The sequence below is a fragment of the Rhinatrema bivittatum genome, chromosome 14 (genome assembly GCF_901001135.1).
Source record: "Rhinatrema bivittatum chromosome 14, aRhiBiv1.1, whole genome shotgun sequence".
Taxonomy (NCBI): domain Eukaryota; kingdom Metazoa; phylum Chordata; class Amphibia; order Gymnophiona; family Rhinatrematidae; genus Rhinatrema; species Rhinatrema bivittatum.
The window spans coordinates 37,988,410-38,011,295 of record NC_042628.1 but is presented as its reverse complement, the minus strand read 5'-3'; the positions used below and the strand labels follow the sequence as shown (position 1 = coordinate 38,011,295).

Genomic DNA, 22,886 nt, shown 5'->3' with positions numbered 1-22,886 from the left:
AACCCCAGTTACTGCCTGAATGCAGAGGGCATTGTGTCAGTCAGAAAGATTCTCCTGTGCATTGCAAATCAATTTCCTGACATATCCTTCTGCCCCGCCTTGCCCTCTGTGGTGGCATTCCTCCTCCACTACAGTCCTGATGAGGCAGAGTGCTTTGAGAAGGTTTGTCGCATCCTTGCCTGCAATGACCAAAGCAAGCGGCTGATTGATCAGACTTTCCTGGCTTTTGAATCCTCATGCATGACCTTTGGCGACTTGGTAAATAAGTACTGCCAGGGTGCACACAAGCTCTTGGTGGCTGTGTCGGAGGATGTATTGGAAGTGTACTCAGACTGGCAGCGATGGCTTTTCGGCGAGCTGCCCCTGACTTACATAGCTCGGGTGTTCGATGTATTCCTGGTGGAGGGCTACAAGGTGCTGTACCGAGTCGCGCTCGCCCTCCTCAAATTCTTCCACAAGGTGAGAGCCAGGCAGCCCTTGGAGTCGGACAATGTGAAGCGGGATATTCAGGCATTTGTAAGGGACATTGCCAAGTCGGTGACCCCAGAAAAGCTGCTGGAGAAAGCATTTGCCATTCGTCTGCTCTCTCGGAAGGAGATCCAGCTTCTACAGCTGGCCAATGAGAAGGCCCTTCAGCAGAAAGGCATCACCGTAAAACAGAAGAGGTAAGGCTATTGCTGTCATGTCAATCTCGTGCTTATGCGGGCTACTTGTAGGTCTTCAGCAGAAACATAAAGGTATCCAAAACTGCTTTATGTAATGGCTTTAAAGTTGTTACACTAAGAGTTCCAAAGATAAATGCTGGAAACAAAAGGCTTATGTATATATGCAGTTCTTGATAATTCAAAGAGTCTGATTTTTAACCTCCCGAGCATATGAAACTAGTTTTGAGTGTTCTCCAGGCTAACTGCAATATCTTATTTTCAGCATATAAAACAAGGCCATAGGCTGAATACTGATTGATATGCTCTTTACATGGGTCAGGAATCTGTGCGGAAATGGAAGCCTTTCTTCCAAGCAGCAGATAAAATTGAAGCAGCCTGCGTTCCTAACCATAATTGCATTTTGTTGTCCTGCCTATCTGAAAAAGGGGACCTCTGATCTTGAAAGCTCCTACACGATGACGCATTTGGAGTAACCTGATGTAGGCAGTAACAACGTTCCTGGCAGATTCCCTCTTCTGATAACCTCCATACCAGAAACAAAAAAAAAAAAACAAACCTAGCCAGGATCAGAGTTTTTTGTGGGAAAAACCCGGGCTGCATTTATTGAGCAATTTAACAATGACTCATATTGTGCATATCAGAGTCATACAGCCTCCCCAGCCCCCACGTCCACGTGGTTTCCAGTGACGCATGCCTGCAGTTGGATCAGCTGGACGGTCTCCAGGCTCTGCTGCTAAGGGACCAGCTAGGCCGCCATCTGGGCCCCTGCCCTACCCCGGCACAACTATATCCAACTTGCACCATGTCGCTTTTTCCAGGACTCTGCCCATTGTTAGCTGGGCAGATTGGAAATGGCAGGACCCCCAGCAGCTGCTCGTTCTGCTTTTCAGGAGAGGGGGGGGAGGGGGGGCCTGCCTTTCCCCAGGGTAGCAGCTTTCCAGTCAAGCTGCTCCTTTTAAACTGGCACCCCTTACATACATCCCTTGACTTAAGTATTACACCCCCTTCCCCACTGCTTCCTTAAGCTGTAAACTAATTTCTAAGACATCACCTTGTACAACACATTACAAAGGTAGGATGGCCGAGTGAGAAAATGGTGAACCCCCCCCCCCTCCCCCTCCACCAGCGTTCCAGCCAGCCCCTTTTCCCTTTCCCTCCCCTCTGCCGACCAGCATGCACTGGTTACAGTCTGACCAAGGGGAGGCTGCTGGTAGCACGGTGCCACGTTTGTGCCTAGCCTGCATCTCACATTGGACCAATGAAAGGTATCAAAATGTACAAGGATCCAATTTCAGGTTAGAATGCTACACACCCGAAATCTCCCAGTGCTTTTTGTGAGATTACCCGATGTTTGTCTTGTCTTTTCTGTGCATATTTTACAGTATTTATTAAACAGGATCTTCACCTGCCGTGATGGTGCCAACTTGTACAAGGATAAGCTTTCGAGAGAGAATATCTCAACAAAGTATACTTTATTTTTTTCCTCTATTTGAGCTACTTTTGATTTCTTCTTGTTTTTTCTGCATTTTGCTGTTCTGTTTTGAATATCTCCTAAATTGTCCTCCTCTCCATGTCAAATAACTTCTGTTGTTCCTTTGGGTGATAGTGATTGACTGCCTTCACAGAGTCAATGTTCACAAAGCTATTTGTTTCATGGAGGGCAGAGACAGCAGCGTAGAGCAGTGTTTTTTTTTTTTTGTTTCCTAACCGATGTGCTATCTGGGGCCAGTGTACCATAGGTGAGCCTTTTGGTCATGTACCCTCTCCGTTCCCAATTTACATATTAGCAGCAGCCCCAGCATAGCGCAGTGGCTCCGGCCTAGCGCACCCTTCTTTGGTATTTGGTTCTGGCACATTACCCCTCTGGGCCTTGTTCCCTCTGGGACTTTGCTGCCCTCCAAATTTTGGCACTCTGGGTGACACCTAGTTTGCCTAATAGAAGCACTGGCCTTAGTGCCATCATTCCTGATCAGGAGTGTCACAGAAAAGTCAACTCTGTCTGTCTGATGTTCAGATCCAGACCTGCACCTAGACTTGAGTTCTCAGCATCCCATAGCAGAGGGACATTAACAATGGCTCTTCAACACGCAGAAGCTCTTTTTTCTGAGAATATGCATATTCTACACCTGCTTTTCCTTCCTAGTTGCAATAGGAGCCCTGGAGTTTGGGAATTAAAGGGGCAGCATGCAGGACATGGATAGCTGGCCCCACTTTGTGCAATGCACTTACAGGCCGATGCAATACAGTGTGCTCAGGCTAGGTACAGATTAACCGCGGCTGGACACGTGTTTTGAACACGCATCCATAACCTCTGATGCGATAAGGGGATCAGCACGTCCAAAACATGCATCCAAACCAGCGCATAGCTAATATTTATTTATTTAGCCATTTTATATACTGTCATTCCAAATAAAGACCACAGCACTTTACAACATGACATACATTGATTTAATGAGGTCAAACATCATACACATGTACTTGGGGAAAAGGTATTTAGATCAGAGGATAGGTTCTTAATGACATTGTCCTTGAGGGTGCATACTCTGTGTTCAGGTGTTATGCATTTTGTAATAACTATGTTTTTAGGTCATGTTTGAATTCTTTTGTTTCTGGGGTCAGCCTTAGATACTTGGGTAGAGAGTTCCATAGCATTGGGCCAGCTATTGAGAACGTGTGGTCTCTTATTTTTGTTAGGTGAGTATTCTGTAATGATGGCACAACTAGTAGTCCTTTTATTTTGAGATCTTAATGATCTCTCTGGCTATATGATTGTAGAGCTACATCAACCAAACCAGAGTTGTTAGAATGGATGGTGGAGTGTATTAATGTTAGGACTTTGTAGTTGATGCAGTCTTGAACAGAGCTATCAGTGATATGTGATCAAATTTCCTTGAACCAGTTAGTCTAGCTGCAGCATTTTGTAATAGTTGTAGGTTTTTTTTTTTAGAAGACAATTGGGAACTCCATGTAGAAATGAGTTACAGTAGTCTGAGTCTGAGGAGATGAGGGTCTGCAGGACTGTGCGAAAGTCTGCATGAGTCAGCAATGGTTTCATTCTATGTGGTAAGCACAGTTTGGCATATCCTGATTTGATTAATTTATTTACGTGCGTTTTCATCAGTCTTTATATCTAAGTCCCGTACTTGGTCAGAGGATTTAATGCTGAAGTTACCCATGTCAAATGTTTGAGGAGTCCCTGTAGGTAGATTTCTTCTCAATAGAATGTTTTCAGTTTTAATAATGTTTAGAGTTTTAAGTTTGGATAGTTTGTTGTATAGCCTTCATGTGTTGCTAGAGTTAATTTTGCATTTTCAATAGATTTAGTGCATGGAATATAGAATTGAATGTCTCCGGCTTTTAGGTAGGTGATTCTTAGATCGGTTAGAAGTTTACATAGAGGAAGCATATAGATGTTGAATAGTTGCCGAGAGAGCTGAACCCTGGGAAGGTTCGGACAAGTGGTTGCCCAGTCTGACTTGGAATAACCTTTTTGACAGGAATGAGGAAAACCACTTCATTACATTGCCATCAATTCTGATTTTTCTCAACTGCTGGCATAGCAGGGTATAGTCAACTGTGTCAAAAGTTGCTATTAGGTCAAGTATTACCTAATATTATTAGGTAATATTATTAATATTAATATTACCTAATATTATTATTATTACCTATACTATATATTTGTATATTTATTATTATTCCTTTGTACTCCCAAGAGAAATAGTATTTAGTTTATTGCTATCATCCTGCAATTATTATGCTCATGGTTTAACCTAGTCAAATCACAGAACTTGGAATATCTTTGTTCACCAGTTAATTTGCAATGTTTAACCCGCTAATTGTCTTTAAAATACGAAAACATTTAATGGTTTATTGTCACTCTTCAATGCTCCTTGTAAAAAGTTTAACCCGCTAATTGTTTTTAAAATACGAAAACGTTTTATGGTTTATTGTTACTGTTCAATGTTCCTTGTAAAAAGCCCCGGTCTGACCCCCCAGACCAGGGCAACTTATCGTTTCATGTAAACCGGATTGATTTGTATTGTATACAGGAATTCCGGTATATAAAAATTAAAAATAAATAAATAAAGTAGTACCAGGAAATGGGATTCATAATTGTTAAATCCCCGTAATATGGGGTCTGTTAAGGATACATGTAGAGATGGGGTTTTTTTCTGAACCCAAATTGGTTTGGATGTAGAATGTGCTGGTCATCTAGATAGTCTTCTAGTTGTGATAGTACTGCTTTCTTGAGAATTTGAGAGAAAAGGCAGGTTGGATATTGGTCTATAATTTTCCCAACTGTCAGAACAGCTAGTATTTTTTAGAATAGGTTTTATCACTGCTTGTTTTTGCCATTTCAGGGACTACGCCTTCCGAGAGTGATTGATTTTAAGGATGTGATTGTGCTGTTTATTAGTTTAAAGGAGTTAGCTAGAATGGGGTCAAGTGGGTGACTTCAGGTTTTATTTAATGATGATTCGAGTGATTTGTTAGTTAGATACTCAGTCGAAAGCGGTCCATTTGCTGGTTCGTATTTTTCTTTATCTTCTATGGTTGAGCAGGTAGAGAATTGAGATTTTATTCTAGCTATTTTTGTACCAAATGGTTGGCATATTCGTTTAGGCATTCTTTGAGTGGTTGTTGCTTGAGATAGAGGAAGATGGATCCTTGATTAGGTTTTTAACGACATTGAGTAATTTAGAGTTAAAAACTATCATATGAATCTGTTTGGCATAGCATTCTTTTTTTGCTGCTTTGATTCTGTAGTCCTGTATTTTCCAAGTGATTCTGAAATTGGGTTTTTCCGTCAGTGTTTCTTGGATTTTCTCAGTGATTTGTTTAGAGTGTCTTAATTCCTCATTGTACCATGGTTTCTTTTTGCTTAGAAGTGTGGTGATCAAGTTGGTTTGTTTTTGTTTGTATTGGGCCTAGTTCATTGGCTATATATTTAACCATGATATCCCATGCTTCAAATGAAGCGGAGGCATTGACATGGTTAAAATCATTAAGCTTTTTTTTTTTTTTTTTTTTTTTTTTTTTTTTGAATGATTCGGCAAGTAGATCTGGCTTCATCTTTTTCCAGAAGATGAATGGTTATTGTTTGTGTTTTTGTTTAGTTTGGTTGAGGAAGGTTATGTCTGCTTTTAGTAGTTGGTGATCAGACCAAGGCAAGTATAATGTGAGAGGTATTTAGCATACAGTTATGATTGGCAATTATGAGATCTAGAATGTGACCTGCTTTGTGTGGATTTGGTTACGAATTGTGGCCATCCCATTGCTTCCATCGTTTCTAAGAAGGTTTCACAGGCAGTTGATTTGGTTGCTCTATCAACATGTAGATTAGACACCTACTACGAGGGTGGACTCAGGTGAAGGAAACACTCAAGTGAATACTTCAATTAGTGGTGAGCAGTCTTTTTGAAGTGTTCCGGGGGGCCAGTAGACCATTCCAATGTTTATTTGTTGAGATTTAAGTATTGCCACTTCATAGGGAGGGTTAATTTCTATTTTGTATGAAATGTTTGAGCCGTTTTTTTTTTTACTAATAATTAGCAATCCCCCACCTTTCCGTTTCAGATGAGGGAAGTGAAAGACATATATTTGGACTGTACAATTTGATTTAAGAGTGTGTTGTCTTTATTCAGCCAGGTTTCGGCAATGCAGAAAATGGTGGGGTTTATGTCTTCAAGTAAATCATTTATGAGAGGGATTTATTTTTTTAAAAAGACTGTGCGTTCAGCAGAAGCAGTATGAACATTAGGTAGAGTGAGCTGCTGAGGAGTTATTGTTCCTCGTGGGGTGGATTAGGTTACTGGTCGTTTTGTTTTTGGTGGCTCTCCTGAGGTTTACATGTAATCCTTGGCTTATTTTTCCAATGGTGAGGGATTTCTCCTCCATTCCCCCCCCCCCTCCCCCCTTGTGTTAGAGTAGAGTAGCAAGGTAGAAAAGCATCAGCAGGCTCCACTTCGGGCACACCCGTGTGCGCACCAGCCGGCGCAAGTGCCACCGGTTCTGCCCCTGCGGTCCTGGGAGGTGATAGGCGGGTTCTGGGGTGGGCAGGAGCAGTCTCGTGGGCACCTGCTCTTCATTCTGGTGCTCAAAAAATGTAAATGCCTTATTGATGAGGCTATTAGCTAGTACCCTCAATGTAAACTAAATAAATTAACCGTGCGCCCAATGCACACATTTTAACCCTCAAAAATGAATGCCAGCCCTGGAGCTGGTGTTAGGTCTTGAGGATCCCCCAAAAGTTGAACAGAAAAGCAGAAAGTACTGCCTTTTCTCTGGTTCCTCCGACTTAATATTGTGGCGATTTTATTAAGTTGGAGGAAACACAGAAAGCAGCAACATGGGGGGGGGGGGGGAGTCTAGACGGCGGCGAGATTAGAAAAACAGATGCTCAGTTCTCCTGGGTGCCCGATGCGAAGGAGGTGCTGGGGGCGCACAATTTCCTGCGTCGTCTCATTAGCCTACCGCATCGCACGCCCGGGAGAGGTGGATGGGCACTCAATCCAGAGTGCCCACTTCCCTGCATGGATATTGCATCGGCCTGTTATTGCACACAGCACCTCCTCCCCCTCTCCCCCCCCCCCCCCCCCCCCCTTTTTGAGTTGCCTCCTTTGATTCCTCCCAGCCTCTGAGTGAGATGGCGAGAGCATGCGGTGGAGGAGCTCCGGCAGCCACGTTCCACAGCCAAAATAAGTGACCGAGCTGTCTGCCTGCATGCCAGCGGTTCCCTTCTCCTGCGCTCATGTGGAGAGGGAGCCGGTCCATTTGGACGAGACTGGCGGGGATTTCAGTGCTTCCCTACCTCTGCAGGGGCTGCTGTACCACACACTTGGTAATGTGGGTGTGGCTTGGGCTTGGCGATAAAGCAGACTTAGGCCCTGCTTCGCTAAGACGCTTCCCCCCCCCCCATTTTCTGTCTTGGTGACTCAGGCCCTGGATGTTTCTACGAGTGGACCTTCCTTGCCTGATGCTCATGTGTGTACACCTTCTCTCCTTATCCCACCTGCTCTGCGCAGATTAATGTTAAGGGGGTCTCCGAGGCTCACGGGGGTTGAGAAGGCCATCCTTTCTCGGAGTTGTTTTGCAAAGTATACTCTCATTTCCTTGGGTAAGGATTTTGTTTGCTATTTGACACTTTGTCAGGGCTTCTCTTCAAACCCCACCCTCTTCCTGTAGCCCTAAAAGAATCCAGGAAACCGCCACAAGAGAGGAAAGAAGCTCAATAGGGAGGGTGCTGCAGAGAGAGACCTTGGATCAGAGCTCACCTTGTGCATGTCTGCCTGTCTGCACTTTATCTGGAGATGTAGGAAATCACTGATATCCTTTCCTTCTCTCTTGTTTTTTATTCTCTCCTTTGCGCTGGTCTTCTGTCAATTCCATGTCTTCCACTTCCTTCCTGTTTTCAGGGCATCTTCTTCTCCCAAAAGGTAGGTTTGGAAGGATTTAAGTAGCTGTTTTTGCATTTTGCCTGCTTCCCTGTGGCCTCATCCCATGCTTGGCTGCAGAATGCATGTCCCGGTCCTTGCCTGTGCTGGGACAGTAGCAGTAATGCTGGTGGCTGTGCCATTCATCCCATTCCATTGCCTCTGGTACGTGCCTGGCAGAGGTAGGTCCCTTCGGAAATGCCACGCCTCACACGCACGCACCCACCCCCTTTCACCTCCCGCAGCATATACAATGTTCAGCAGTTACTAATTAAATAGCAATACCGAGGGAATTAGCAGCTTAGGAATGGCTAGCACAGATACAACCAGTAATATCCAGTAAATATACTTGGCTAGTTTTGACAATTTTTTTTATTTTTAATTTGTAACCTTTTGAAATTTCTAACGTTCCCCGTCCTCCCCCCCTTATAAAACAGTTACCTCCTTGGGGTTCCAGGGATATTTTACAGACCAGGCTAACTTGTCTCATGCAGTCTATGATATTAGGGGGGGAAAAACACTGATTTCCCATCTGTTTATGTAAGCAATAAAACATAAGTTAGTCTCTTAGGACACCAATCGGTCCTTCTAAAACTGATCTTTTTCAAGAAAACATTCGCCGTCAATGAACAGAGGTGTACACCACATCTGTACGGGGAGGCACATTTTGATATGTGGTGTTATGTTCTCTTTATACCCAGTTGTAAAAAGCCCATCCCCCAAATGACCCTTTATAACCTATAGGTTTATCTAAGGTAGGGGTTGGTTGGTAGAGGGAAGAAGGTTTTGGCCTGTCGGGGTCGTCCTGCTCCTTTAAGCTTCCAACCCAACTAGAAGTGGCTTCTCTCATGCTACGGCCCCTTGAGCCTTTATTTACAACTACCCGCCGGGTTTTCCCATATTTAGCACGCTTACTCCGACCCATCTAGCCCAGCCCTCGGCCCGGGTCTACAGATCACAACTCCTCATTGAACTCTCTACCCGTGTGTCCCGAGGCTGCCCCCTAAGGGTCATCACCGTGTCACGGTTAAGGCTCCCAGGAGCTTTGAACGCTGCCCCTAGAGCGTCCCCAGCCCTGATTGGCGCAAGAAGCAGCAGCCATCCTTGGGAAGTGAACTCGAGTTTCCCCTGGGGTTAGCATGGAGCGCTGCGGCTGAGGCAGGGGGCAGGCCCTGTATCTGTCGTTCTACAGGTGCTGTGACCCTCTGTTCTCTGGGGCTTTGCACCTGCTGAGAACCTTTTTGCTGCTTTGCAGGTGGCATTTGAGCTCCTTCCAGAGCCTGTTGGGGGGGAGGGGAACCCCCATGCTACCACAGGGCAGAGGTGGGCTTACTATTGGGAAGGAAGCAACTTTTTAAATTAAAAGTTGTATTCACTTATATTTTAGCTTGATAGATCTGTGGAGGGTTTGGGGTTTTTGGTTTTTTTTTTTAACCACATTCCTGTATATTAATTTCATTTTTTAAGTTAGACATTGATGGTTTTACATAGGGAGGGTTGGGAGTTTCTTTTACTGCGACAAACACCATGCACACACAGGATGAGTTTAAAATAAGTTCTTAATAATGCGGTGCTTTATTTTGCACGCATGGTTTGTTACCTGCCTAGAATGGAGGGTAGATCAGGATACACATTTTTTTTTTAAATAAGCATCCCAATAGCAATAGTGGAAGATTTGCAAAAGACATGAAATGTTAATACAAGTTACTCTATAATTTAATTAAAAAAAAAAAAAAAAAAAAAAGGTCCAACTGCTGCTGCTTCTCTGGGTGCAGCCATGCTGGTAATGTTCTGAGGGGCTGCTCTGAAACTGGGGCCTGTCTTCCCCAGTCTGACGAATGAAGTGGGGGGGGGGGGGGGGGGGGTATGTTAAGCTCACGTTGGAGAGCGCTTGCCATGATGTCTTGGTAGAATCACAGCCGACAGTGTTGATCCCTCATGGCCCGGTGGACACCAGTGTATAATAATTCCTCCTCCTGACACACTCGCTGATCCTTGCTCATGCACGGCCACGCAGAAGCTGGAGATGCTGCCCGTTCCGTCCTGCGCTAGCTGAGTTGCTGGTGGACCAGTGTGTCGGCATTTTTTTGCCAGGTTTGATTTGATCATTAAACACTGTTTAAAGAGGGAAATAAATGACCAGTGGAACAGGCATCAAAGCACATGCAGCCTTCCGATGTGAGTTTAACAGATCATCTAGGCCTTTCTTTTAATTGCATGATTAATCCAGTAGCAAGCTAAGAGTGTTTTTAACAGGGCTGAGCTTTTATGTTAAGCGTTTAGAGCAAAGCACTAACCTTTGGCAACTGGAAGAGGATTTACTTCCAAAATGCCATGCCTAATGGGAATTGGTTGACTGTAGCTGGATTTAATTTGAAAGCCTCTTTCAATTATCTTATTGGTTCATTTGTATGTCATCTATAATAAAAGGAAGTTCTGAAGACTTCCAATTGATCCATGCCGATCATCTTCGTTCATTCTCAGCCCTAAGTGCGCCCTCCAGTTACCGGTGTAATATTCCTTCCTGTTTTTGTCTACTGTCTCTCTCGCAGGCAGAATGTGCACCTGGCAGTTCATGCGGAGAACTTCAAGTCCGAGATTGTTAGCGTGAAAGAGATGAGGGACATCTGGTCCTGGATCCCGGAGCGCTTCGCCCTCTGCCAGCCCCAGCTGCTTTACACTAACTTGGAGCATGGCAGTAGCCTGAGCAGGTGAAACCGCTTTCAAAACTAGAAAGAAATGGTCCGTGCTGATTGGGACAGGACTGTTAAGCATCTGAACCAAATCATGGGTTTTAATGTTTGCTGGCATTTGGGAGTCAGGCAACCAGATTCATTATATCTTCAAGTTTGATCATCCGGTAGAACACCTTTAAAGCGATTGAACAAATTAAGCCCTTTAATATTGTGGAATAGCATTTCGATTTAGCCTCTGCTTGTCAGCCCATGAGTCCCTTTTTTCTGAGGTCCTCTGCGTCTTCTGTAGCATCCATCAGGTGGTTTCCTGCATCAGTGCAGCGTCCGGCATACGGTCGACATAAAAGCATTGCTCCCTTCTTCAGAAACCAAGCTGAAGTCTTTATTGATGCTGATGTGACGTGACCACCTTCTTCCCACCCCCATCCTCTCGTGTTTCTGCCCTCCCCCCCCCTTTCCATAGCCTCTTCCTCCTCCATTCATTACTACCTCTTATTTCAGGAGCACTGCTAGATAGGCACAGCACTGGGAAAGTACCCCCGGATGACTTCCCAGCTGCTTGCTGCACAGAAGATCCGCTGTCTAAAAGCTCTGGAATAAAGGTTTATAAAATTGTGAGTTGGGTGGGACAGGTCAATAAGGAACAATTTACCCTTTCAGATAGTACCAGCACTAGGGGCTGCTCCATGAAACTAGCCAGTAGAAGATTTAAAACAATTGGAAGAAGGTTTTTTGTTTTGGTTTTTTCACCTGATGCACAGTCAAGCTGCAGCATTTGTTGCCAGAGGGATGTGATCAAGACAACTAGTGTAGCTGGTTTAAGAGAAGTTTGGACAAGTTTTGGGGGAAAAGTTCATAAACTACTATTAGCCAAGTAGACTTAGGGAAACCCCATTTGATCTGACTCGGCATGGCACCTCTTATCTTCTTAACTTAAAAAAACCCAAACAATTTATTTAGAAAGTAATATTGTACAATATCCAGCTGCATAAGAATTGCTTCTGTGAAACATTAAAACTACCTCTTTTTAAAGGCGGGCATCCCTTTGAATGAGCACTTGTGCCCTTTGAATAATAGAATATTCGCCAGATTTTCCACAAGATAAATAGCGGATGCTTTTTTAAATTTTTTAATCTGTCGTCGTTTTCAAACACAGAACATGACAGCAGAAAAAAATCACACGGCGCCTCCGCTCTGCCATCCATATCGTCATCCTCTGCGCTTATCCCATGCTCTCTTGAATTCCGATACTGTCCGAGTCTCCACCAGGAGGCGCTTCCATGCATCCACCCTCCTTTCCGTGCAGAAATATTTCCTTAGGTTACTCCTGAATCTCTACCCATTTCACTCTCATCCCATTTCTTCTTCCTCCTCCTCTGTACTTCCAGCTCGGTTAGACCCAGAGCTGGGATCTGGCACCAGGAGACTTCATTCACTGCTGCCTGTGGATTTGTGTTTTTTCCCATATTTTAATTGTCCTCTCCCCTGCCAAGCTACTTAGTCCGGTCCTTGCAGTGACCGTCCTGGGCCAGAGCCCATGCACAACCTGCAACCCCTGTCCCTGAGTCTGGCCACTAGGTGTCACCCTTGAGTGATGAGCATGACACCCTCCCCACCCAAGGGCTGTGAACACTGCTAATGGATGCAATTTATTGATTCACCCACTAGAGAAACCATTTGGACTTGATTAAGAGCTCATGGATCCTGCCTGTGAGAGATGGCATGTGAAAAGTAACGAGATTTTAAAACCATCCTTTATTTCACGCCTTACTGTAAGTGTGCTTGAGGTAAAGGTATAACATAGAAATCAAACTATAATCCAGAAACTCTGTGCAGAAATCTATGAATTGAAACAAAATTCCTTTAACAAAAGCAAAAGTCAGAAATCCTATACAATTGCATATATTGTAACAGGCCTGCAGTATAAATAATAGCTGTCCAGATCCAAGCCTCAAATGCTTACAGATCATAAGCAAATTTAGAGAATAATAGGCGTCCATAAGCAGATGAAGTCATTCTGGATCCCCGATAAAATATCTCAAAAGAAAAGAAATTTCCCGAGTAATTGGGAGGTATCGAAGGTGTGGAGAAAAACAAAACCCATTCCTACCAGCCCCGATTAAGAATTACTTAGCAAATCAAGCTAGTGGAGCAAAATACGTGCAACCTTCAGTATAGCTCAATGGTCACAATTAACTGGAAAAAAATAGAGAGCTCTTATTGCCTTGGCCCAAAGGCTTGGCTACAAGAGCCTGTGGAATGGAAGGTATTCCAGTATCATTCTTGATTTCTTTGTAAGCCGTTCCTGAAGATCAGTCTAGAACATGAGAGCACAGGACAGAGCAGCTACAGTTCTTACTCTCTTACCCAGTAATGCTGCATCCCCCAATCCAAGGGAATGAGTTGGAAAACACTGAATTAAATATTCCTTAAGATAAAGTGGACCTTAAACTGTGTCCTACTGGAAGCCAATGCAGCTTCTAGAGGGAGGGGTGTGATAATGCTCCTGCTTGAACTAGCACTGCTATGTTCTGGACTAACTGCAACCTCCTTTTAAAGATGACTATGGTAATCCTATGCCTATAATTAAGGCCTCCAGTTTTTCAGGATTGTCCAGTGTGACACAAACTGGATGATATCCACATACCTGTGGAAGTCCAAACTGAATGGCCTTATCAGGTCCTCTAGAGGCCTCAAAAGGATGCTGAAAAGTCTTGAGGACTGAAGGGAGCCCTGGGGAGCTCCACACATCGGTGGAAACGCGGTGGAAGGAAAAATGCCTAGCTCTGCTTCCTGAGAACTAACCCCTTTGGTCCCCGATTCTGCGAGGCTCTCTGGCAGAATCTGATGGTTGATTTAAATCGAAAGCTGCAGTGAAATCGAGCAGAATCGGGATGAAAAGTTCTCCATGGTCTCAAGGGTATGATAAATCGTCAAATAGAGCAACAAAAGTATTAGTGCCCAAACCAGCCCAAAAGCTGAAGTGGCCAGAGTCTAAAGTCTTGTAAAACAAAAAAAACCTTCTAAGTTTCAATATGATGTACTCTAATCCTGCTCAAGAAGGGCACATTGAACACCAGGGTGCAATGAAGGCTTCTTTAAAAGAGGTCATATAGGTAACCTTCTGACTGAGACATTGGCAATCTGGGCAAGCCAAATTGCTAGTCAACCCCTTAACTGCCTTTAACCTTCATCCTTCCAACTGGGGTCCAGAATTTGCGACTTCGGTTAAGCAAGTTTAAAAGTGGCTAACTACTGATTCTTTGCATTTTCAATGATTGAGGTTGATAAGAGAGTTTGTCCGATCTGCAGTTCTTGCAGAAAACCTGTCTGTCATGAGCACAGTACACGGAAAGCCTGTTGTGACGAATGCATCTAAACCTACAGTAGATTCCTAGCAGGGAGTTTAGAAACCTTCACAAACACTGAACAACACTGTTTTTTTTATTCTATTTTGTCTTCAAAATGCAATGCAAAATTTCATGTCTAAGTCTATTTTATTCATTTCGTTTATAATTTGTGAATAAGAAATGAACAGATTTCTCTTAAGTCGTGTTAATAATATTAAGAAAAATTGGTCACAACTTTCTTTTTGTGTTTTCCATATTGAAATAAATAATAAGGCATCTTCAATGACCATGATTTTCAAGGTCAATCAACAAAACTGCATGGGGTCCATTTGGACCCCAGTTGGTAAGATTGTGATATAAAATATGTTGGTAGGATGAAGGTTAAAGCATTCAAAGGGCCTGGTTATAAAATCCATGGTATAAAATTTGTCAGATAAGATCTTTTAACATTTTTCCCTTGATGTGTGTTCAGATTAGGTCCATAAAGGTGATTTCAAAGGGGGGAGTCAGACTAATGAGCTGCTGTTTCCCTGCAACCTCCTCCTGAGGAATTGTCACCTTATTCCCTAACTCACTGATTCAATAAGCACTGACATTTTGGAGCTGAATTTTATTTGGGGGGAAAAAGAGGTAAACTTAGCAATTGCTCTTTGACAGTCCCCGGTTTCTGTGGCAGAATTTTCAAGCTTCTGTGGCAGTTATATGGCAAACTTTGCATAATGTTTGCATAAAGACTCAAACATCTGACTGTGTGCAAACAACTTTTTTTATTGACTCAGTTACGTTTTCAAACAACATTTAAACCATATACAAAATTTGCCAACTACAAAAATCAATTTATCAAGATATGTAAGTTACAAACTTTTAACTGTAAAATTACACTTTTTTTGTTTTTGAATTGAAATAGTGCAATCATCCTTTTTATATTTTCTTGAGTAAGTCCTTATCTTTCTGATTATATGAGCTTATCTTTGTTTCCAAGATTTATAGGCTGCCTATCTAGGCAGTTTACAATAATTTATATTCATAAAATAAAACAGATGAAATAGCTTTAAACAAACACAAACCAGAACATCAAATTTCCTATCTGATCAAGGGCCAAGTTCAAGCAGAATCTTTAGTCATTGAATGCGTGTTGGAATAACTTCTTAAGTTTATGCAATCTGCCATCCATAAAGCCACGGTTAAAGAATTCTGTAGCATCGGGCCAACAGAGAACATCCACTATCCTGGCTCAGCTAGCTGGACTACCTGGACAGAAGGAATATCCAAAAGATGTCTTTAGGATGACTACAATGACTGTGAAGAATTTTGGACATGCAGCATCCGATTTATCCATGAGAGTCAACTAGCAGCATTTCATGTATTAAACTGGATCATCTCCTCAATCAGCAGCCAGGGCCATTCTCCAAGCACAGGGGAAATGTGAACTTGCTTGCTAGATCCAGAAATCAGATGAGCAGCTGAATTCTGCAGAATTTGCAAGGCACACAATAATGTTGAACGTGGGAAACACACAGGCCGATACATTAAAGCACGGCCGCTGTGTATTCACAATTTCGCCGCGTAAGTCTAACCCGCGATTCACTATCTGTTTTTACCGATCCTTACCGCTTCTTTAACTCGACGAGTATCCCTTTCCGCCCGCGGCATGTATATGTATGTAAACGATCCGATTAGCTATTCCCTCCCATACAGTAAAGTGCGCCCCGACTATCGCCTTTTTAACCTGCTATCTTGCCGCGTCTTTAACCTACTAATTTACCGCCTACCCTGACCCTTGTGTTAGTGTGGTTCACTGGTTGCTCAGCATATTCAATTTAAAGCTTTAACCTTGGTATTTAAGGCTCAGCATGATCCCATACATTTCCATTGCACTGTCTGTATTCACAAGAATGTAATTATCTGATTCTACCACCAAAAGTCGCCCAGTCCCAAACCAACCCAATCCACAGAAAAAAAAATGCTTCTCGCACTTAGCCGCCCAGTCCCAAACCAAACCAACCCAATCCAAGCCCAAGCAGAGAGAGACGAAATTTCACAGTCCCAAACTTTCCCCCAGCCCCCGCTCACCTGCCCTGGCTGCGGCCACGCAAGTCCCCAGCAGCAGCAGTAGAAGTAGAAGGGCAGCGAGAGAGAGCGGCTTCAGCAGCCCTGCCGGCGAAGATGAATACGTGCACCCCTGTAGGTCCAATAGGGACGCTCAAGGCAGCGAAGGCGCATGCGCACACACCGTGACCTCCGACGTCACGGCGTGTGCGCATGCGCCTTCGCTGCCTTGAGCGTCCCTATTGGACCTACAGGGGTGCACGTGTTCATCTTCGGCGGGGCTGCTGAATCCGCTCTCTCTCGCCGCCCTTCTACTTCTACTGCTGCTGCTGGGGACTTGCATGGCCGCAGCCAGGGCAGGTGAGCGGGGGCTGGGGGAAAGTTTGGGACTGTGAAATTTCGTCTTTCTCTGGGCTTGGATTAGGTTGGTTTGGTTTGGGACTGTAGGAGAGCCATCCACTTCCTGGTACCTGTCATTTCAAACATCATTTGAAATGACAGGTACCAGCGCACCCAGGATACTGTATAGGCGCTGTATAGCGCCTATACAGTAAAATGGATTGCGCTTCATGGATGTGGCTTGTATTTGCATGCCATTTAAATACAGTAGCGAGCGGTAGGTGATCCAAACTATGCGTATGGCAAATGCGGGTGCGCCGGGCACTAACGCACCTCTTTCTACCGCCCCTTACTGTATCGGCCCGACAGTTTGTATGACGGATCTAAAATCATAATCACTTAGAGGCTTTAATGGTCTCGACAATCATACAGGGTCATTTATCAAATTGGGCTAGGGCTTTATCATGGGCGTTAGAGCCCTAATTCATCGTGAGATCTGTATGCAAATTTTAAAAATTTAGTTAAATGGGAGGAGTTTTTGAAAATGAAGGGTGCTTAACTTTTGCATGTGATAAAGTAACCCATGCTATTGCGGGATTTACCACCAGAAATAACTATACCTTTTTTCCTGGCGTTTTGCTTGCGATAGCTGTGCATTTTGGCTAAACTAGGATTTTTGATATTTATCGCAAATCCCGTTTCAGGCAGGGAGAGGGAGAGCCCCTGGGGAAGGCACACATATATATATATATATATATATATATATATATATATATATATATATATATATATATATATATATATATATATATATATTAGTCAACTTTTTATACCACTGTAAGAGGGGCCATTCTGAGCTCGGGGTGAGGTTTTGGGGGGGTAGTTTTACATGCACAGTCAGAGGTATGAACAGCACAGTAGACATCGGTGAAGATTTTGTCATTTGGAATGATGACAGGTACACAAAGATGAGATTTGTACATTGTACTCTCGACCGGTGAGAACAGGAGACTGGGTATTCAAATACTTCCTTTTTTTGACCACTGCAGGACACTGAGCTGATGTCAATATATCGTTCACTATGATGTTCAGATCTTTTCCTGGGTGATAACTCCTAATATGAAACCTAACATCGTGTAACTAGTGTGAGTTACTTTTCCCTATGGGTATTACTGTGCACTTGTCCATTAAATTTAATCTGCCATTTGGATGCCCAGTCTTCTAGTCTCACAAGGTCTTGCTGCAATATCGCAGTGCACCTGTGATTTAACTACTCTAAATAATTGTCATCTGCAAATCTGATCACCTTGCTTGTCGTTCCCTCCCCCCCCCCCCCCCCCCCCCCCCCCCCCCCCTTTCCAGATCATTTATAAATATAGTAAAAAGCACTGGTCCAAGTACAGATCGCTGAGACACTCCACTGAGAAAACTGACCATTTAATCTCGCTCTGTTTTCTGTCTTTTAACCAGTTTTGCAATCCACTAAAGGACATTGCCTCTTTTCTCATGACTTTTTTAATTTTCTTAGGAATCTCTCATGGAGAACTTTGGATTCTAAAATCCACATACACTAAAACTATTGGGCTCACCTTTATCCACATGTTTATTAACCCCTTCAAAAAAAAAAAGTAGTAGATCTGTGAGACAAGACTTCCCTTGGGTAAATCCATGCTGGCTGTATTCCATGAAACCATGTCTACCATCTGCTTTGCTTATGACAGCCATAGTCTTGTCCCCTTCGTATTCCCTGTAGGTTGTTTGCAAGGGGAAGAGTGGGAATAGAATATGAGAGAGAGCAGATACTAAAGGCAGGCACGCTCTAGCTTTCTTCAAATGATTAAGAGGTGGAGAAGCTTCTGGAATTTTGATTGTGCAGCAGATTGTAAATTGTGGCAGTAGGATAATTTCATTTTCAAGGCTGCACAATGGTGGGAGCCTGGGGGGGGGGCACTGCCCATTGGAGAACTCTACATTTTCTGAGCCTGTGATAGTAATGAGATGCTTAGTAATTTTCAAAAGCTCTTTACTCCCTATTACCAGTATTTGCAGTATCAATCTCCTTATAGTATGCTCGGTCTATTCCAGTTGTGTGTATCGCTGTCCAAATGAGATTTACAGTGCCTTGTTAAAGTCTTCCTGTCCTTGTACAATTTTCACATTCTGCTGTCTAAAAAAAAAAAAATAAAATACAAATCAACATTCATTAAGTAGGAGTTTGTTTCACAGATCTACATAATATACCTTACAATTTCATCATGAAATAACAATTAGAGAAATATTCCAAAACCTGATTAAAAATAAAAACCGAAAAAGTCTTGCTTGCATAAACTTTCACATCTCTTGACGTAACACTTGGTGGAAGCCCCTTTTGGAGCAACAACAGCCATGAGTTGTTTAGGATTAGTGTCTACCAACTATGCTCAGTGGAATGGTGCAGCTTCTGTCCATTCTTCTTGGCAGAAGAGCCGTAGCTCTTTCTGGTTGGCTGAAGATTTTCTATGGATTTCAAGTCGTGCCACAGGTTTTCTATTGTATTCAGGTCTGGGTTTTGACTGGGCCACTTGAGGACATTCACTTTCTTCTTGCTGAGCCCACTTCATTGTTGCATTTGCTTTGTGCTTTAGGATCATTTTCCTGCTGAAAGGTGAATCTTCTCCCCAAACCCAGGTCTATAGCAGACTGGTTTTCCTCTGGGATCTGCCTATATTTTGCACCATCCATCTGTCCCATGATCTTCACAAACCTCCGTCTCCCATTGCTGCAGGGTGATGGCTGTGTTTAATGCTCCACTTTGGTCTCATCAGGCCACAAAACTTTCTCCCACATGTGGTAAGTGTCCTCTTTCTGTTCAAACGCCACGCGGCACATTGTACGGCTTTTCTTCAGCAGTGGCTTCCTTCTTGCCAGCCTCTCATACAGGCCATGTTTGTGAAATAATCTTGAAGTTGTTGGACAGTCAACATGTTTCCCAGTCTATATGTAGTTCTTCTAAAGCAATTTCATGCCTCTGATCACCTGCAGCAGTTTCCTTAACCCACGGCTACTGACTTGGGAGGGACGGCCTGGCCATAGGAATGTCTCAGTGGTGCCAAATTGTTTCCACTTTGGAAGGATGGACCTGAGCGTGCTCCGAGGGATATTCAAATGTTGAATTTTCCTTATAGCCTTCCCCTAATCTGAACCTTTTGAATAACATCATTCTGGAGTTCTATTAGTAGTTCCTTGTTTATCATTGTGTTTTGATCTTTCTTCACATTTATTTGAGGACATTTTGGTATTCTGTCTTTCCCTAGTTAGTCACAAAGTGGATTCCATAAATTAAAAATCATACAACGTGAAGTAATGCATAGATACAGATGTTTCCTAGAAATGAGGTAGATTTTGGGTAGATAAGGATGAGGGTACAACTAGATAAGCAGGAGATGTTAGGTAGAAATATTGATGCACATTATTCTCGTAAGTAGGTAAAGTGAGGGTACAATTATCTATGAAGGAATTAAGATGAGAATAAATTAGTAATAAGAGGCATAAGCAGTACAATGCCAAGATATACTGTTAAGCATATAATGCATACATAAGTTGAGAACCTGATATAGGCACGATAGCAACCAATTAGTAGAATTGGTCCAGTCGTGGACAAAGAGATGAGCTTGGGTAACAGCAGGAGGAGCTTTGCTGTCATGGTGAAGTCAGTTTCAGAAGTCAGTAGTGGAACAGCTTGATTCTTCATCCAGGATTATTTGAATCCACTCCTCTGTGACTGGGTACAGGTGATGTGAAGACTTATACAATCAAGACTTATTTTAGGTTGTGGTGTTCTTATTTTGAAAATACTTGTAGAATTGTTGTATATGAAACTGTAGAGTACATTGTGTAGATCAGTTTAAACAACTTCAATGCATTTTGCTTTGTATTTTTTTGGACAGTAGAATGTGAAAAATGTACAAGTGTGTGAAGACTTTTTTTCAAGACCCTGTAGTTCAGATGTGTTCCAGTTTGTCCTTTCTGTTTTTAAAGACTCAGATCATCTGCAAACCATGAAGGACGACCTGAAAAGATTTTACAGATCGCAAATATATCTAGTTTTCAATCTCCCTATTCCATGTGCATACACTTGGCACAAGGGGTGGGTCAAAGTTTTCTGGAAAAAAAAAATCGAAGTTGGTTAGTGCTGAGCACCCTTTTGAACTGATGCATGATAAAAGTTGCCTGCCTCAACAGATTAACATACAATGTAGCAGGAGACTTTCACTCCAGGTGCATCCCTAATGTTCAGCAGTTCACGTCTTTGAGCGACATGGAGTGAAGAAAAAAATCAACTCTAAAGTCTGTCCCTCGTGGGGAGTCAGGGAACTGAGTGGTCCTACTGTCCATAAAACCGCAGGCATTTTGTGCTAGTGAATCTTCAACATGCGAGTTGAAATCTCCCAACACCACTTTGAGATCATTGGTCAAAGAAGCCGATAAAATAGTCTCAAATAGTGCAGCAGACGCATCAACCGATTAAATTCGAAGCACCATAAACTACACAGACATACCAGGAAGCCCTTCAAAACTAAACCATAAACGTTCACAACGTTTTGTGACTTAATTTCCGAAATGTTTCCAATAGACTGTCCTGTCCCATTTCTCCTTAGTCAGTGGCATCTTTAGGCTGTGCAGTGTCTTAGTTTCTCCTTCTAAAGTTTTGTTGAAGCCTCCTTGAGACTGTAATGGAGAGAAGATGCCAGGAAGCCATGTCTGCAGGGCCCACTGGGTGATTTGCTCCATGGTATATACCTAATCGCAAGTTGGGTTTTTATTTTTCCTACCCTACAATGTGTTCTGGCTTCCTTCAGCTCTGTTTTGTACCTAATCTGTGGGAGGAAGAAACTCTGCACCTACCCATTACCTTTCTTAGTGGGGAAAAAAATATATTGACAGTTCAAGGACCAAATACGGAGGGATATTTTTTAATAGCTGAGTGTCCCACTACTAGCAGCGTTCCTGTGCACTTGATCACCAGTATGTTGGCCCTTTCTAGAAAGGTAAAAGCACCCATATGTCAGGTGTGGCATGCTACAGCTAAAATTACAGGAGGTGTGCAAGTTGTAGCAAAATTTCCATACCGTTTTTTAAATTTTTATTTTCTACAGATTTTATATGCACTGCGAGGGACATGAACCTACTCTGTTGGTGATCAGAACAACAGCGGGTGAGGTAAGTGAGAGTAAGCCGTGCCAGAGTTCTAAACAGGTTAGGGCTCTACAGCTTGGCAAACCGGCAGTTAAGAGGGGATATGGTAGGAGTTTATGATGATATAGAGAAGAAGGCATAAATAGAGGATGGTTCCCTATACGTACCCGGATCAGTCCAGACCGTGGGTTGAGCCTCCTATCCAGCAGATGGAGACAGACCAAAACTGAAAGGGTATCCTGTATCAGGACAGAGCATACCCTGCAGCCCTTCAGTATTTGTCTGTCTCCAGCAAATGCAGGCAGGCTCACCCTGTGGTTCCTAGCCTGTGGGGATCCTTTTTCTCTGTCTGTCGGGATCAAGCAAGTATTCTTGTTACCTTAAAGTAAAAAAAAAAAAAGACAGTTTGTGAAAGTTTGGACGGACTCTGTTTTTTGTTTTTTTTTTTCAGGAGACAGCGCTGTCTCCTCGCTCTTGAGGAGCCTAGGGGGGCTTGCCCCTTGTGTGATGCAGCCTAGGCTCCTTTCCCAGTGAACCTTGTTTTGGGGCAATACTGGTGGTCCAGTCACTCCACCTATATAGCTGCGCTCTCTCCTGGGATGCTCCATTCCCCCGCTGTGCCAGCAGGGACGATAATTCCCCTGCATTTAAAAAAATAAAATTTAAAAATAATAAAATAAAAAAACAAAATCAGAGAAAAAGATTTAGTTGGTGTGGCACTATCTCTTTGCAGCTGATTTTTTACAGAAACAGAACAAGCAGGGTTCATTCTTCTGCACCCGCTCCTTTAAGGCAGCACAGCTCAGTTTTTTTTTCTCCCTTCCTCGCGGCTCTTCTAGCCTCATGCCGTGATCAAATCTTTGTCTGGCCTGCGGAGAACCTGTTTTGCGGCTCTCTCGCGAAGGCCTCTGTTCGGGGTGCCTCCCGGGGGAGGAAGGCCCCTCCTCGGCAACGATTAAGCCTGCAACCCGGGGTAGGTCCTCCCGACACATGGCCGGGCCAGGCCGTTCCCGGGTCGGCAAACCGCGGGAAGGCAGCCATTTTGGGAATCTCAGCAGCTCCCGTTTCGGGGCTGCAGGAGGCAGAGGGACATGATTTTAATGTTTCGCCCCATACGGTCTCCGGATGAGGGTACTGACCCCCCTCCCTCCCTTCCCGGGAAATCTAGGCCACGTTTTT

General features: G+C 43.5%; 1 protein-coding gene across 1 annotated transcript in view; it reads left to right on the top strand.

The window, feature by feature from the left end:
* Positions 1-22,886, top strand: part of TBC1D24 (TBC1 domain family member 24) — a 79,432-nt gene that overhangs the window by 40,529 nt on the left and 16,017 nt on the right. Inside the window, 4 exon segments of the mRNA XM_029576860.1 lie at positions 2-665; positions 8,081-8,101; positions 10,651-10,809; positions 21,668-21,731. Of these exon segments, the coding sequence (XP_029432720.1) occupies positions 2-665; positions 8,081-8,101; positions 10,651-10,809; positions 21,668-21,731 (908 nt within the window).